General features: G+C 34.3%; 2 protein-coding genes across 2 annotated transcripts in view; both read right to left on the bottom strand.

The window, feature by feature from the left end:
• LOC137631216 (IQ motif and SEC7 domain-containing protein 2-like) overlaps nt 1-14,291 on the bottom strand; it is a 374,957-nt gene that overhangs the window by 79,996 nt on the left and 280,670 nt on the right. The gene's annotated exons all lie outside the window — the stretch shown is intronic.
• On the bottom strand, nt 1,039-3,160 carry LOC137631417 (uncharacterized). Its single transcript, XM_068363184.1, has 3 exons — nt 2,802-3,160; nt 1,972-2,718; nt 1,039-1,921 (listed from the first exon to the last, which is right to left on the bottom strand). The coding sequence occupies exons 1-3, from the start codon at nt 3,158-3,160 to the stop codon at nt 1,039-1,041; spliced, it is 1,989 nt and encodes a 662-aa protein (XP_068219285.1).

Below are 14,291 nucleotides of genomic sequence, written 5' to 3'. Positions count from 1 at the left end.
TTATAGAAATTGAGAGCCGATTGATCTAATTTTTATGTATAAATACGAGGTCTTTGAATAGTTATTCTCATAGTAAGTCCGTCGATATCACTAATAAGACGAAAGTACTAACTCCAATAATTTTTTTTTTCATTTTCTCTTTCATGGCTTTAATACATATGTTATGCTCATCACTTTGTCAGCTTTCGTAATTTCTATACATGTATATATATATACATAAATAATTATATATATATATATATATATATATATATATATATATATATATATATATATATATATAAATGTGTGTATATATGTATATATACATACATTTATATGTGTGCATGTATGTATGTATGCATATATACAAATGTATATATATAGTATATATATACATATATATATACATATATATATATATATATATATATATATATATATATATATATATATATATATGAATGTATTATTATTATTATCATTATTACTACTACTACTACTTGCTAAGCTATAACCCTATTTGGAAAAGCAGGATGCTGTAAGCCAAGGTACTCCAACAGGGAAAATATGTATTTATGTATATATATACATATATATATATATATATATATATATATATATATATATATATATATATATATATATATATATATATATATACACAGTATATATATAATTTTTTTTGAAATATAAAAGCTAATAAGAACACGAACTTTTGATTTCCTAATGCTTTGTAACGACAATATCTATAACAAACATTCGTTCATTTTACCTAACAATCAAGTGTTCAAAAGAAATTCCAGTTGTTTGTCGAGAGACTGAATTGAGATTATCATTCTTCGATAATGACGCTTGGTTTCACATGCAAAGTTTTAACTACTTTTTATTTCCTCTTTTTTTGAGAAATTTCTTTTTTTTTTAATGATATAAAACCATTAAAGAATAGTCTGTTGACATCTTAGCATTCTATGGTTCACTGAGTTTATTCCCTTCTACCACATGGCATTGGATTATCTTCCGTATTGTTTGTTTATTCGTCCTGTATGAATTAAGTCTTCAATTTCTTCCTTTTTTTCTTTTCTCTTGGTCTGGACTAGAAAAAGAGCTATCAGACTGGCCAACAAGGCTAGAAATAGAGCTATCAGGCTGGCCTACAGGACTAGAAATAGAGCAATCTGACTGGCCAACAGGACTAGAAATAGAGCTGTCAGACTGGCCAACAAGACTAGAAACAGAGCTATCAGGCTGGCCTACAGGACTAGAAATAGAGCAATCAGACTGGCCAACAGGACTAGAAATAGAGCTGTCAGACTGGCCAACAGGACTAGAAATAGAGCTATCTGACTGGCCAACAGGACTAGAAATAGGGCTATTAGACTGGCCAACAGGACTAGAAATAGAGCTGTCAGACTGGCCAACAAGACTAGAAACAGAGCTATCAGGCTGGCCTACAGGACTAGAAATAGAGCAATCAGACTGGCCAACAGGACTAGAAATAGAGCTATCAGACTGGCCAACAGGACTAGAAATAGAGCTATTAGACTGGCCAACAGGACTAGAGCTATCAGACTGGTCAACAGGACTAGAAATAGAGCTATCAGACTGGCCAACAGGACTAGAAATAGAGCCATCAGACTGGCCAACAGGACTAGAAATAGAGCTATCAGACTGGCCAACAGGACTAGAAATAGCTATTAGACTGGCCAATACGACTTGAAATAGAGCTATCAGACTGGCCAACAGGACTAGAGAGCTATCAGACTGGCCAACTGGACTAGAAATAGAGCCATCAGATTGGCCAACAGGACTAGAAATAGAGCTATCAGACTGGCCAACAGGACTAGAAATAGAGATATCAGACTGGGCAACGGGACTAGAAATAGAGCTATCAGACTGGCCAACAGGACTAGAAATAGAGCTATTAGACTGGCCAATAGGACTAGAAATAGAGCAGTCAGACTGGATAACAGGACTATAGAGCTATCAGACTGGCCAACAGGACTAGCAATAGAGCCATCAGACTGGCCAACAGGACTAGAAATAGAGCTATCAGAGCCATAAGACTGGCCAACAGGACTAGAAATAGAGCAATCAGATTGGCCAACAGGACTAGAAATAGAGCCATCAGACTGGCCAACAGGACTAGAAATAGAGCCATCAGACTGGCCAACAGGACTAGAAATAGAGCCATCAGACTGGCCAACAGGACTAGAAATAGAGCAATCAGACTGGCCAACAGGACTAGAAATAGAGCAATCAGATTGGCCAACAGGACTAGAAATAGAGCCATCAGACTGGCCAACAGAACTAGAAATAGAGCCATCAGTCTGGCCAACAGGACTGGAAATAGAGCCATCAGACTGGCCAACAGGACTAGAAATAGAGCCATCAGACTGGCCAACAGGACTAGAAATAGAGCCATCAGACTGGCCGACAGGACTAGAAATAGAGCCATCAGACTGGCCAACAGGACTAGAAATAGAGCCATCAGACTGGCCAACAGGACTAGAAATAGAGCCATCAGACTGGCCAACAGGACTAGAAATAGAGCCATCAGACTGGCCAACAGGACTAGAAATAGAGCCATCAGATTGGCCAACAGGACTAGAAATAGAGCCATCAGACTGGCCAACAGGACTAGAAATAGAGCCATCAGACTGGCCAACAGGACTAGAAATAGAGCCATCAGACTGGCTAACAGGACTAGAAATAGAGCAATCAGACTGGCCAACAGAACTAGAAATAGAGCTATTAGACTGGCCAACAGGACTAGAAATAGAGCTATTAGACTGGCCAATAGGACTAGAGAGCTATCAGACTGGTCAACAGGACTAGAAATAGAGCTATTAGACTGGCCAACACGACTTGAAATAGAGCTGTCAGACTGGCCAACAGGACTAGAAATAGAGCTATTAGACTGGCCAACAGGACTAGAAATTGAGCTATCAGATTGGCCAACAGGACTAGAAATAGAGTTATCAGAGTGGCCAACAGGACAAGAAAAAGAGCTATCAGACTGACTAATAGGACTACAAATAGAGCTATCAAATTGGCCAACAGGACTAGAAATAGAGCTATTAGACTGGCCAACAGGACTAGAAATAGAGCTATCAGACTGGCCAACAGGACTACAAATAGAGCTAATACATTCGTATTCTGCTCTAAGCAACGGTGACATTCCTGTAGAGATAATTTATAATAACCAAAACGCAGAAGGTCTTTGAAATCACTTGATAACTGTGCGCACGAGAGAAAGTTTAATATTCCAATTTCTGCAAAAAAAAAAAAAAAAAAAAAAAAAAAAAAAAAAAAAAAAAAAACTTAAAGTTTGTCAAATATTGATAATTTCATAGCTCATTCAATTTCGTAGTAGGTGCAACTTATATACAAAAACATGACTGATATCACTTCAATATGCTCAAGAAGCAAGGATAAACATCCAATTTTTAACAAAAAAAAAATGGCAATAATGAACCACCTCACAACGGATCATGTTTTGCTAAATTTTATTGAAATTCAACCAGTATTACACATGTTACTGTATAAACAAGTATATCACGGACAGATGCAAGTTTTACATATTGTGTACAGAAGAAAATAAGAACATGGATCCAAAATATGGTTCAGTTAGATGTTCTAACTTTCACGAAACGAACTTGCAATAACTTATTGTGACGTTAAGTCAATGCATTTATATAACAGATGCAGCACCTTCACAGCATGAACTACAGGCACTAAGTAGGGAGCATGCCTTTTGTACCACCCATGTGTCATACGAGCGTACATAGTAACGACTTTTATCTTTTTTTGTATATACTATCCTTTGTATCTTCGCTCTCCCCTCGCACTGACAGCAACTTGTGTTAACCTGTCGGCCTACTTAATTGTTAACTGTTAACAGAACCGGTTGCCGGTTTGACAAGAAATAGCATGTTTGTATTTTGTGACCTTCTTACCGGGACCTATTATTATTATTATTATTATTATTATCATTATTGCTAGCCAAGGTACAACCCTAGTTGGAAAAGTAACTAGTGTGTATATATACTCGATGTGTCTGTAATAAAGTTACTCAGTCGCATTCATCTCGCCTTTGACTCGCAACCTACTCTTGGTTCGTCACACCGCCACGCCAAGCTGTCTTATTTGGTTCTCAACTCAACTGCGTACTTTTATTCGATGTATTTTCTTTAAAACCTAATTGATTTGTCCTTGGGTCATACGGTCATACTACACATGTCCACCAAATTTCGTTGAAATTGGTTCAGTAAGTTTTTGCGTTGTTGTTCACAAAAAAAAAAAAAAAAAGAAAAAAAAATATTTGCCATTTCCGTAACATTGCGATTATTTTTAAAGTACTACTACGTACTTGCACTTTGATATACTTTATCTAAAATGTTACATATTCATCCTTGGGGCATACCCAATATGACTACTAAGTTTGGTCACAATCGGTAGAGTAGTGTTTATGTAAACTTGCTCACAAAAACAAATAAATAAATAAATAAATAAAGAGAGGAGGTGAACACATACCCTTCGCTAAATCTTCGATTTTGGCGAAGGAAATTAACATGTAGGTTTGCCAAAACCGAAATGATAAAAATTAAAGCAATATTTTGAAGGACTGACATATCTTCATATTGCTTTTATTTCATAAATTCCATGAAAATTAAACAGGAGAGAATCAAACTTTGGAATCTAAGATCGAAATCTCTCATTCAAAAAAAAAAAAAAAAAAAAAAAAAAAAAAAAAAAAAAAAAAACCCAATAACAACAACAACAACAATAACAACTATAGAATGCACATCAGTACATCAGAAGTCATCCACTTCGTCCCAGCGTAGTTTGCTTAATGAACACATTCCTGCCATAGCTCTGGATGAAACAATGACACATCTTGGTGTATGCATTATTCAGCAGCAAATTAATCATCATAAGATAAGGCGTAAGGTCCTTATCTACTAGTACTCCAAACATTGTTTTCGGTAACAACTAGAGACAGTTTGGTACTCGTCGCATCCATTTGAAATGGTAATTTTCCCTTTCATGTATATTATTAGTAGAAAGGATTTTTTTTTTTTTTTTTTTTAGTAAAAGATTTTTTTTTTTCTTTTTTTTGTGATTGAAAGGTATCAGCTATTTCTTGGTGTTGCTAGACCAATGGGATATTGCTACGTTGTTTTGATTAAAAAAAGTGCTATAGACATTTTATTTGCTTACCTGATTAAAATGGCATTTCTTAATTTCCTATGGTTACAAAATAAGATTAAAAAGGACTTCATTCTAGTGTTTACAAGATTAAAAAGGACAATCATTCCCTTCTTATTGTTGTAAGATTGAAGTGCTGTCGAAGACGTTGCTCCAAGAGGCTACTTATCAAGTTCATTCCGTCTTCATCGTTTACTTAGTATCTGTGAAAACTGAAGCTTAAACTTGAGGGTACACTCAAGCACACTATTCCGTCTGTTTACTTACTTCCTTTCCTCACTGGGCTATTTTCCCTGTTGGAGCCCTTGGGCTTATGGCATCCTGCTTTTTCAACAAGGTTTGTAGGCTAGCTAATAATAATAATAATAATAATAATAATCTTCATCATGATTATAATAATAATAATAATAATAATAATAATAATAATAATAATAATAATAATAATAATTATAATAGGAAATTTGAACAATAGGAACTTCTTTACAAGGAGGTTAAATTTGCTTCGTTGCTCTCTATTTTCCCATCAGTATAAATTTTGGAAATAATTTCTTTTGTCCGTGTACCCAAAGGCAAACAGACTTTCTCCATATTTTTTTTCTTCAATTATTTATCATAGGTTCTATTAAGTGTATTTTCATCAGGATTCGAGTTTCTACAGGGGCATGTTTCACAGCTTAATAGGGCACTCAAAAAAAAAAAAAAAAAAAAAAAAAAAAAAAAAAAAAAAATCCCGGGTTTTTTTTCCCATTAGATTAATCGTCTATTTTCATTGAACTAGCATGTCTACGTTACAAAAAAAATATGATAATTTAGAGGGGGTCGAGACGTTAGGTCCCTATCATAGGGACGTTATGTCCAAGGCATTTCAATCTGCCAGCGGTGAGGGCTATTTGGCCTGGGCTAGAAGACGGCAGATCTAAACATGGAGTTTATTACTTTCAGACTATTGCTGTGACACTGATAATATAAAACTATACATGAGATTTCTCCCAAATTAAATTGAAGATTGTAATCTCTTCCTAAAACAGCTATTAGTTGATTTTAAGTTTTCTGGCATCCTGATATCAAAGATCATTGACACATATAGTTTGTTATAAATAGAGAACAAAAGGAAATTCAATTAAAAGCAATAAAAGCAAAGATGTCCTTTTGAAAGTTAAATAACTTTAAGAATAAGAGCTGAAGAAAAGAACAACAGCTGTAGAAAAGAACAACAGCTGAAGAAAAAAACAACAGCTGAAAAAAGACAGCGACAGAAAATAGTTAAAATCAAGAAAAAAACACATAAATGTAAAAAAAAAAAGAAGAAAAAAATAAACTAAGAAAACCCAGCAACAACAAAAAAATAGTTAAAATCAAGAAGAAAACACATAAATGTAAAAAATAAATAAATAAATAAATAAATAAAAAAAAATAAACCAAAAAAATCTGGCAGCATAATTCTCTTAAAAAGTACAGGTCTGGAGGATAAAGAAGAATACAATAAACTTATAATGAAAGCTCATCATATGAGATCCATCTTGCCCTTCATGGAAAACCGTTCACTGAAAAAGAAAATTACCTTCCCTTTAACCACTTATCTCTTCCAGCTCGATAGTTCGAGCTAAAAATTACTTTTATTTTAGCTATCTAGATTGTCTAAATCCTTTCGCCCTGGGCCTATTATTATTTATTGAGCTAAAAATTACTTTTATTTTAGCTATCTAGATTGTCTAAATACTTTCGCCCTGAACCTATTATTATTTATTGAGCTAAAAATTACTTTTATTTTAGCCATCTAGATTGTCTAAATCCTTTCGCCCCGAGCCTATTATTATTTATTGAGCTAAAAATTACTTTTATTTTAGCCATCTAGATTGTCTAAATCCTTTCGCCCCGAGCCTATTATTATTTATTGAGCTAAAAATTACTTTTATTTGAGCTATCTAGATTGTCTAAATCCTTTCGCCCCGAGCCTCTTATTATTTATTGAGCTAAAAATTACTTTTATTTGAGCTATCTAGATTGTCTAAATCCTTTTGCCCTGACCCTATTATTATTTATTGAGCTAAAAATTACTTTTATTTTAGCTATCTAGATTGTCTAAATCCTTTCGCCCTGAGCCTCTTATTATTTATTGAGCTAAAAATTACTTTTATTTTAGCCATCTAGATTGTCTAAATCCTTTCGCCCCGAGCCTCTTATTATTTATTGAGCTAAAAATTACTTTTATTTGAGCTATCTAGATTGTCTAAATCCTTTCGCCCCGAGCCTCTTATTATTTATTGAGCTAAAAATTACTTTTATTTGAGCTATCTAGATTGTCTAAATCCTTTTGCCCTGACCCTATTATTATTTATTGAGCTAAAAATTACTTTTATTTTAGCTATCTAGATTGTCTAAATCCTTTTGCCCTGACCCTATTATTATTTATTGAGCTAAAAATTACTTTTATTTGAGCTATCTAGATTGTCTAAATCCTTTCGCCCTGAGCCTATTATTATTTATCGAGCTAAAAATTACTTTTATTTTAGCAATCCAGATTGTCTAAATCCTTTCGCCCTGAGCCTATTATTATTTATCGAGCTAAAAATTACTTTTATTTTAGCTATCTAGATTGTCTAAATCCTTTCGCCCTGAGCCTATTATTATCTATTGAGTTAAAAATTACTTTTATTTTAGCTATCTTGATTGTCTAAATCCTTTTGCCCTCAGCCTATTATTATTTATTGAGTTGTAGCACATTATTATATGCATTACTTGTAATGTACAGCTAGATTATCTAAATTCTCCTTGGGACGTCCTGTTTTACTTTGAATAAATGAAAGTTTACAAAAGACATAAATAAGAGAAGTTAAAAAAGATATAAATAAAATAGGTTACAAAAGACAAATGAGTTAAAAAAGACATAAATAAGAGAGGTTACACAAGACAAATAAAAGAAGTTACAAAAGACAAATAAGGGACTACAAAAGACATAAATAAGAGATGTTATATAAGACATAAATAAAAGATGTTAGAAGAGGCATAAATAAGAAAGGTTACAAAACACATAAGGGGGTTACAAAAGACATAAATAAAAGATGTTACAAAAGACATAAAAAAAGAAAGGTTACAAAAAATAAAAGATGTTATGAAAAACTAATAAGGGGTTACAAAAGACATAAACAAGAGTGGTTACATAAGATATAAATAAAAAAAATATTACAAAGACATATATAATAGAGGTTATAAAAAACAAACAAGGGGTTACAAAAGACATAAATAAGAAAGGTCACAAAAGATATAAATTAAAGATGTTACAAAAGACATAAACAGGAGAGGTAACAAAAGACATAGATAAAAGATGTTACAAAAGACATAAAAATAAGAGGTTACAGAAGACACAAATCAGAGAGGTTACATAAGACATGAATCTAAGAGATTACAAACGACCAAACATTCACTTATTTTACAACAAAATTACCTTTTTATTTCGATTTGCAATGTTCGCCATCTAAAGTAATGGACTACGGATATAACACAGACCAAGCAGTCACTTATTTCACAACAAAATTACCTTTTTATTTAGATTTGCAATGTTCGCCATCTAAAGTAATGGACTACGGATATAACACAGACCAAGCAGTCACTTATTTCACAACAAAATTACATTTTTATTTCGATTTGCAATGTTCGCCATCAAAAGTAATGGACTGCGGATATGACACAGACCAAGCAGTCACTTATTCCACAACTAAATTACCTTTTTTCTATTTTAAATGTTTGCTATGTAATATAATTAACTGTGTATCTAATACAGCGACCAAACAGTCACTTATTTCACCACTAAATTACCTTTTTTCTATTTTAAATGTTTGCCATGTAATATAATTAACTGCGGATATAATACAGCGACCAAACAGTCACTTATTTTACAACAAAATTACCTTTTTATTTCGATTTGCAATGTTCGCCATCTAAAATAATTGACTGCGGATATAACACAGACCAAGCAGTCACTTATTTCACCACTAAATTACCTTTTTCTATTTTAAATGTTTGCTATGTAATATAATTAACTGAGGATATAATACAGCGACCAAACAGTTTCTTATATTACAACTAAATTACCTTTTTTTTATTTGCACTGTTTGCCATCAAAAATATTTAACCACAGATATAACACAGAGAATAAATATTTTCTTATTTTACAATTAAATTACTTTCTTTTCGACTTGAAATGTTTGCCATTTAAAATAATTAACCGCAGATATAACGCCGATGAATCCCAATTAAATTAGAGTCAGATAACTATAAGATATAATCCAGATATTAATTAACTGGGGATATAACACGCCCAAACAGTCACTTATTTTACAACTATATTACCCTTTTTTTCGATTTGCAATGTTTCCCATCCAAAACATTCACCTGCGGATATAACACAGATACCAAGCAGTCATTTGTTTTAAAACTAAATTACCCCTTTTTCGGTTTTAAATGTTTGCTATCTAAAATAACTAACTACGGATATACCACAGATGAATCCCAAGTGAATTAGAATCAGATAACCATAAGAAATGATCCAGATATTAACAGACACATTATTATTATTATTATTATTATTATTATTATTATTATTATTATTATTATTATTATTATTATTATTATTATTACCTGCTAAGCTACAACCCTAGTTGGAAAAGCAGGATGCTATAAGCCCAGGGGCCCCAACACGGAAAATAGCCCAGTGAGGAAATGAAACAAGGAAAAATAAAATATTTTGAGAATAGTAACATTAAAATAAATATTTCCTATATTAACTACAAAATTTTAGCAATACAGGAGGAAGAGAAATTAGATATAATAGTGTGCCCAAGTGTATCCTCAAGCACCCTAACCCAAGACATTGGAAGACCATGGTACAGAGGCTATAGCACTACCCAAGACTAAAGAAAAATGGTTTGATTTGGAGTGTTCTTCTCCTAGAAGAGCTGCTTACCATAGCTAAAGTCTCTTCTACCTTTACCAAGAGGAAAGTAGTCAGTGATCAATTATAGTGCAGTAGTTAACCCCTTGAGCGAAAAACAATTGTTTGGCAATCCCCGTGTTGTCAGATGTATGAGGACAGAGGAGAATCTGTAAAGAATAGGCCAAACTATTCGGTGTATGTGTAGGCAAAGGGAAAGTGAACCGTAACCAGAGAGAAGGATCCAATGTAGTACTGTCTGGGAAATCAAAGGACCCCATAACTCCGTAGCGGTAGTTTCTCAACGGCTGGCTGGTACCCTGACCAACCTACTACCTACTATCGAACTATTCTTAGCATTACTTTCCATTACATTAACAATCTTCCCGTGATTTGGTTATACAAAGATGTTTCAATACCATATAACAAAAAATTATATATAAACTATAGTCCATTTCTTTTAGCGGGTCATATTTGCACCTACTCGCAGCGGTGCCCTTTTAGCTCGGAACAAGTCTCCTGATCGCTGATTGGTTAGAAAGAAGAGCTTTAAATTATCAAATAAAGCTATCGATAGAAAATCTCTTAACAGCAAGAAAGTTTTTCATCGACAGAAAATCTCTCAACTGCCAAGAAAGTGTTTCATCTATACAGGAGAGCTATATAATTTCTAGAACAGGCCAGATTTTTTTTTCCATTTACACAAAGATAAATGGAGGTAAGGGTGTGGTGATAGGAGAACGACTTCAAAAGCGGCACTGAAATAAGAAATTTTGGTACTGAAAATTTCAGCCTTGATTCAGTGGTTATAAGATAAAAGTAGCAAAGACACTTTTGTTGCTACACGGTTTAAATGTCAATCACTGCTTTCTTATGGTTAGAAGGTAAACATATCAAGGACTGCTTTCTTGTGGTTAGAAGGTAAACATATCAAGGACTGCTTTTTTGTGGTTAGAAGGTAAACATATCAAGGACTGCTTTCTTTGGGTTAGAGGGTAAACATATTAAGGACTGTTTTCTGGTGGTTAGAAGGTAAACATATCAAGGACTGCTTTCTTGGTGTTAGAAGGTAAACATATCAAGGACTGTTTTCTTGGGGTTAGAATGTAAACATATCAAGGACTGCTTGTTTGTGGTTATCAAGGTTTAGAGTGCCAATGCCTACTTTATTAACGTTACACGGTTTAATTGTTAATCACTTCTTGTTTGTGGTTGAAAGTTTCAAGGTATCAATGTCAGCTATTTCATGGGGTTGTTAGACCAATGGGATATTGCTACGTTGTTTTGATTAAAAAAAAAAAAAAAGTGCTATAAAAAAAATTTTCGGCTTACCTGATCAAAATGGCATTTTTTAATTTCCCATGGTTACAAAGTCAAAATAAAAACACTGCATTCTAGTGTTTACAAGATTAAAAAGGACAATGATTCCCTTCTTATGGCTATAAGATTAAAGGGCAACGGCTACCTTAATGTGGTTATAAGATTAAAGGGATAATAATTTTCTTCTTATTGCTATAAGATTAAATGGCCAATTCCTTTCTTGTGATTAAAAGACTTGTAGCTCATAGACTGAAATGCCAATGACTGCTTCCTTGAGGTTATGAGATTAAAGGGACAATAATTCTTTTCTTATTGCTATAAGAAACGCGGAAGAGAAGCTTGGCCGATTAGTGACAGAATTTGGAAGGGTGTGTGAGAGAAGGAAGTTGAGAGTTAATGTGGGTAAGAGTAAGGTTATGAGATGTACGAGAAGGGAAGGTGTGCAAGGTTGAATGTCATGTTGAATGGAAAGTTACTTGAGGAGGTAGATTAGTTCAAGTAATTGGGGTCTGTTGTTGCAGCAAATGGTGGACTGGAAGCAGATGTACGTCAGAGAGTGAATGAAGGCTGCAAAGTGTTTGGGGCAGTTAAGGGAGTAGTAAAAAATAGAGGGTTGGGCATGAATGTAAAGAGAGTTCTATATGAGAAAGTGATTGTACCAACTGTGATGTATGGATCGGAGTTGTGGGGAATGAAAGTGATGGAGTGACAGAAATTGAATGCGTTTGAGATGAAATGTCTAAGGAGTATGGCTGGTGTATCTCGAGTAGATAGGGTTAGGAACGAAGTAGTGAGGGTGAGAACGAGTGTAAGAAATGAGTTAGCGGCTAGAGTGGATATGAATGTGTTGAAGTGGTTTAGCCATGTTGAGAGAATGGAAAATGGCTGTCTGCTAAAGAAGGTGATGAATGCAAGAGTTGATGGGAGAAGTAAAAGAGGAAGGCCAATTCCATTCTCAAGATTGCAGGACTTGTAGCCCATAGACTGAAATGCCAATGACTGCTTCCTTGAGGTTATAAGATTAACATGGCAACGACTGGTTTCTTCTAGTTACACAATTAAAGGGCAAATGAATCCCTTTTTTGTGATTAAAAGAATATATTTCCCATCATTCACTCCTTATGGCTACAAAATTAAAGGGACCTAAGACTTTTCTTGTGGTTAAATGATGACTCCCTTCTATGGGTTAAAAGATTAAAGGGGCAAGGACTCCCTATTTTGTGATTACAAGATTAAAGGAACCTAAGACTTTCCTTGTGGTTAAAAAAAAAAATTAAAGTCCTGATGACTCCCTTCTTTGGGTTACAAGATTAAAATGCCAATGACTCTTCTTGTGGTTACAAGATTTAAAAGGCAAATGACGCCTTTTTCTTGTAAACCCCAGGATTAAAGGGACCTATGACTTTTCTTGTGCTTAAAAGATTAACGGCCTGATGACTCCTTCTTTGGTTAACAAGATTAAAGGGGCCATAGCTCCCTCCTTGAGCTTATAGGATTAAAGGGACCCATGACTTTTCTTGTGGTTAAGAGATTAACGGCCTGATGACTCCTTCTTTGGTTAAAAAGATTAAACGGGCCATAGCTCCCTCCTGGAGCTTATAGGATTAAAGGGACCTATGACTTTTCTTGTGGTTAAGAGATTAACGGCCTCATGATTCCTTCTTTGGTTAACAAGATAAAAGGGGCTATAGCTCCCTCCTTGAGCTTATAGGATTAAAGGGACCTATGACTTTTCTTGTGGTTAAGAGATTAACGGCCTGATGACTCCTTCTTTGGTTAACAAGATTAAAGGGGCTATAGCTCCCTCCTTGAGCTTATAGGATTAAAGGGACCCATGACTTTTCTTTTGGTTAAGAGATTGACGGCCTGATGACTCCTCCTTTGGTTAACAAGATTGAAGGGGCCATAGCTCCCTCCTTGAGCTTATAGGATTAAAGGGACCCATGACTTTTCTTTTGGTTAAGAGATTGACGGCCTGATGACTCCTCCTTTGGTTAACAAGATTAAAGGGGCCATAGCTCCCTCCTTGAGCTTATAGGATTAAAGAGACCCATGACTTTTCTTGTGGTTAAGAGATTAACGGCCTGATGACTCCTTCTTTGGTTAACAAGATTAAAGGGGCCATAGCTCCCTCCTTGAGCTTATAGGATTAAAGGGACCTATGACTTTTCTTATGGTTAAGAGATTAACGGCCTGATGACTCCTTCTTTGGTTAAGAAGATTAAAGGGGCCATAGCTCCCTCCTTGAGCTTATAGGATTAAAGGGACCTATGACTTTTCTTGTGCCTAAAAGATTAAAGTCCTGATGACTCCCTTTTTTGGGTTACAAGAATAAAAGGGCCAATGACTCTCTTCTTCTGGTTAGAATATTAAAAATGCAAATGACTCCCTTTTTGTGATTACAAGATAAAAGGAACCTTAAACTTTACTTGTGGTTAAAAGATAAAGTCCTGATGACTCCCTTCTTTGGGTTACAAGATTAAAGGGGCAATGACTCTCTTCTTCTGGTTACAATATTAAAAAGGCAAATAACTCCCTTTTAGTGATTTCAAGATTAAAAGGACCTAAGACTTTTCTTGCGTTAAAAGATTAAAAGCCTGACGACTCCTTTGGTTAACAAGATTAAATGACCAATAATTCCAATTTTTGGTTACAAGATTAAAAGGGCCAATGACTCTCTTCTTCTGGTTACAATCTTAAAAAGGGAAATGATTCTCTTTTTATGTTAGTAGTTCCATTTAGCAATGCTAGTGCCTACCAAGGGATGTTTTCTGCCAGGCTAGCTTATCTGCAATCTCTTTCGTGATATCTTTTAGCATATTTTCTGTTACACATCATATGCATTCATCTA

Source organism: Palaemon carinicauda, chromosome 39 (genome assembly GCF_036898095.1).
Source record: "Palaemon carinicauda isolate YSFRI2023 chromosome 39, ASM3689809v2, whole genome shotgun sequence".
Taxonomy (NCBI): domain Eukaryota; kingdom Metazoa; phylum Arthropoda; class Malacostraca; order Decapoda; family Palaemonidae; genus Palaemon; species Palaemon carinicauda.
Note: the sequence above shows the minus strand (reverse complement) of the source record. Positions and strands in the feature narration are given on the sequence as shown.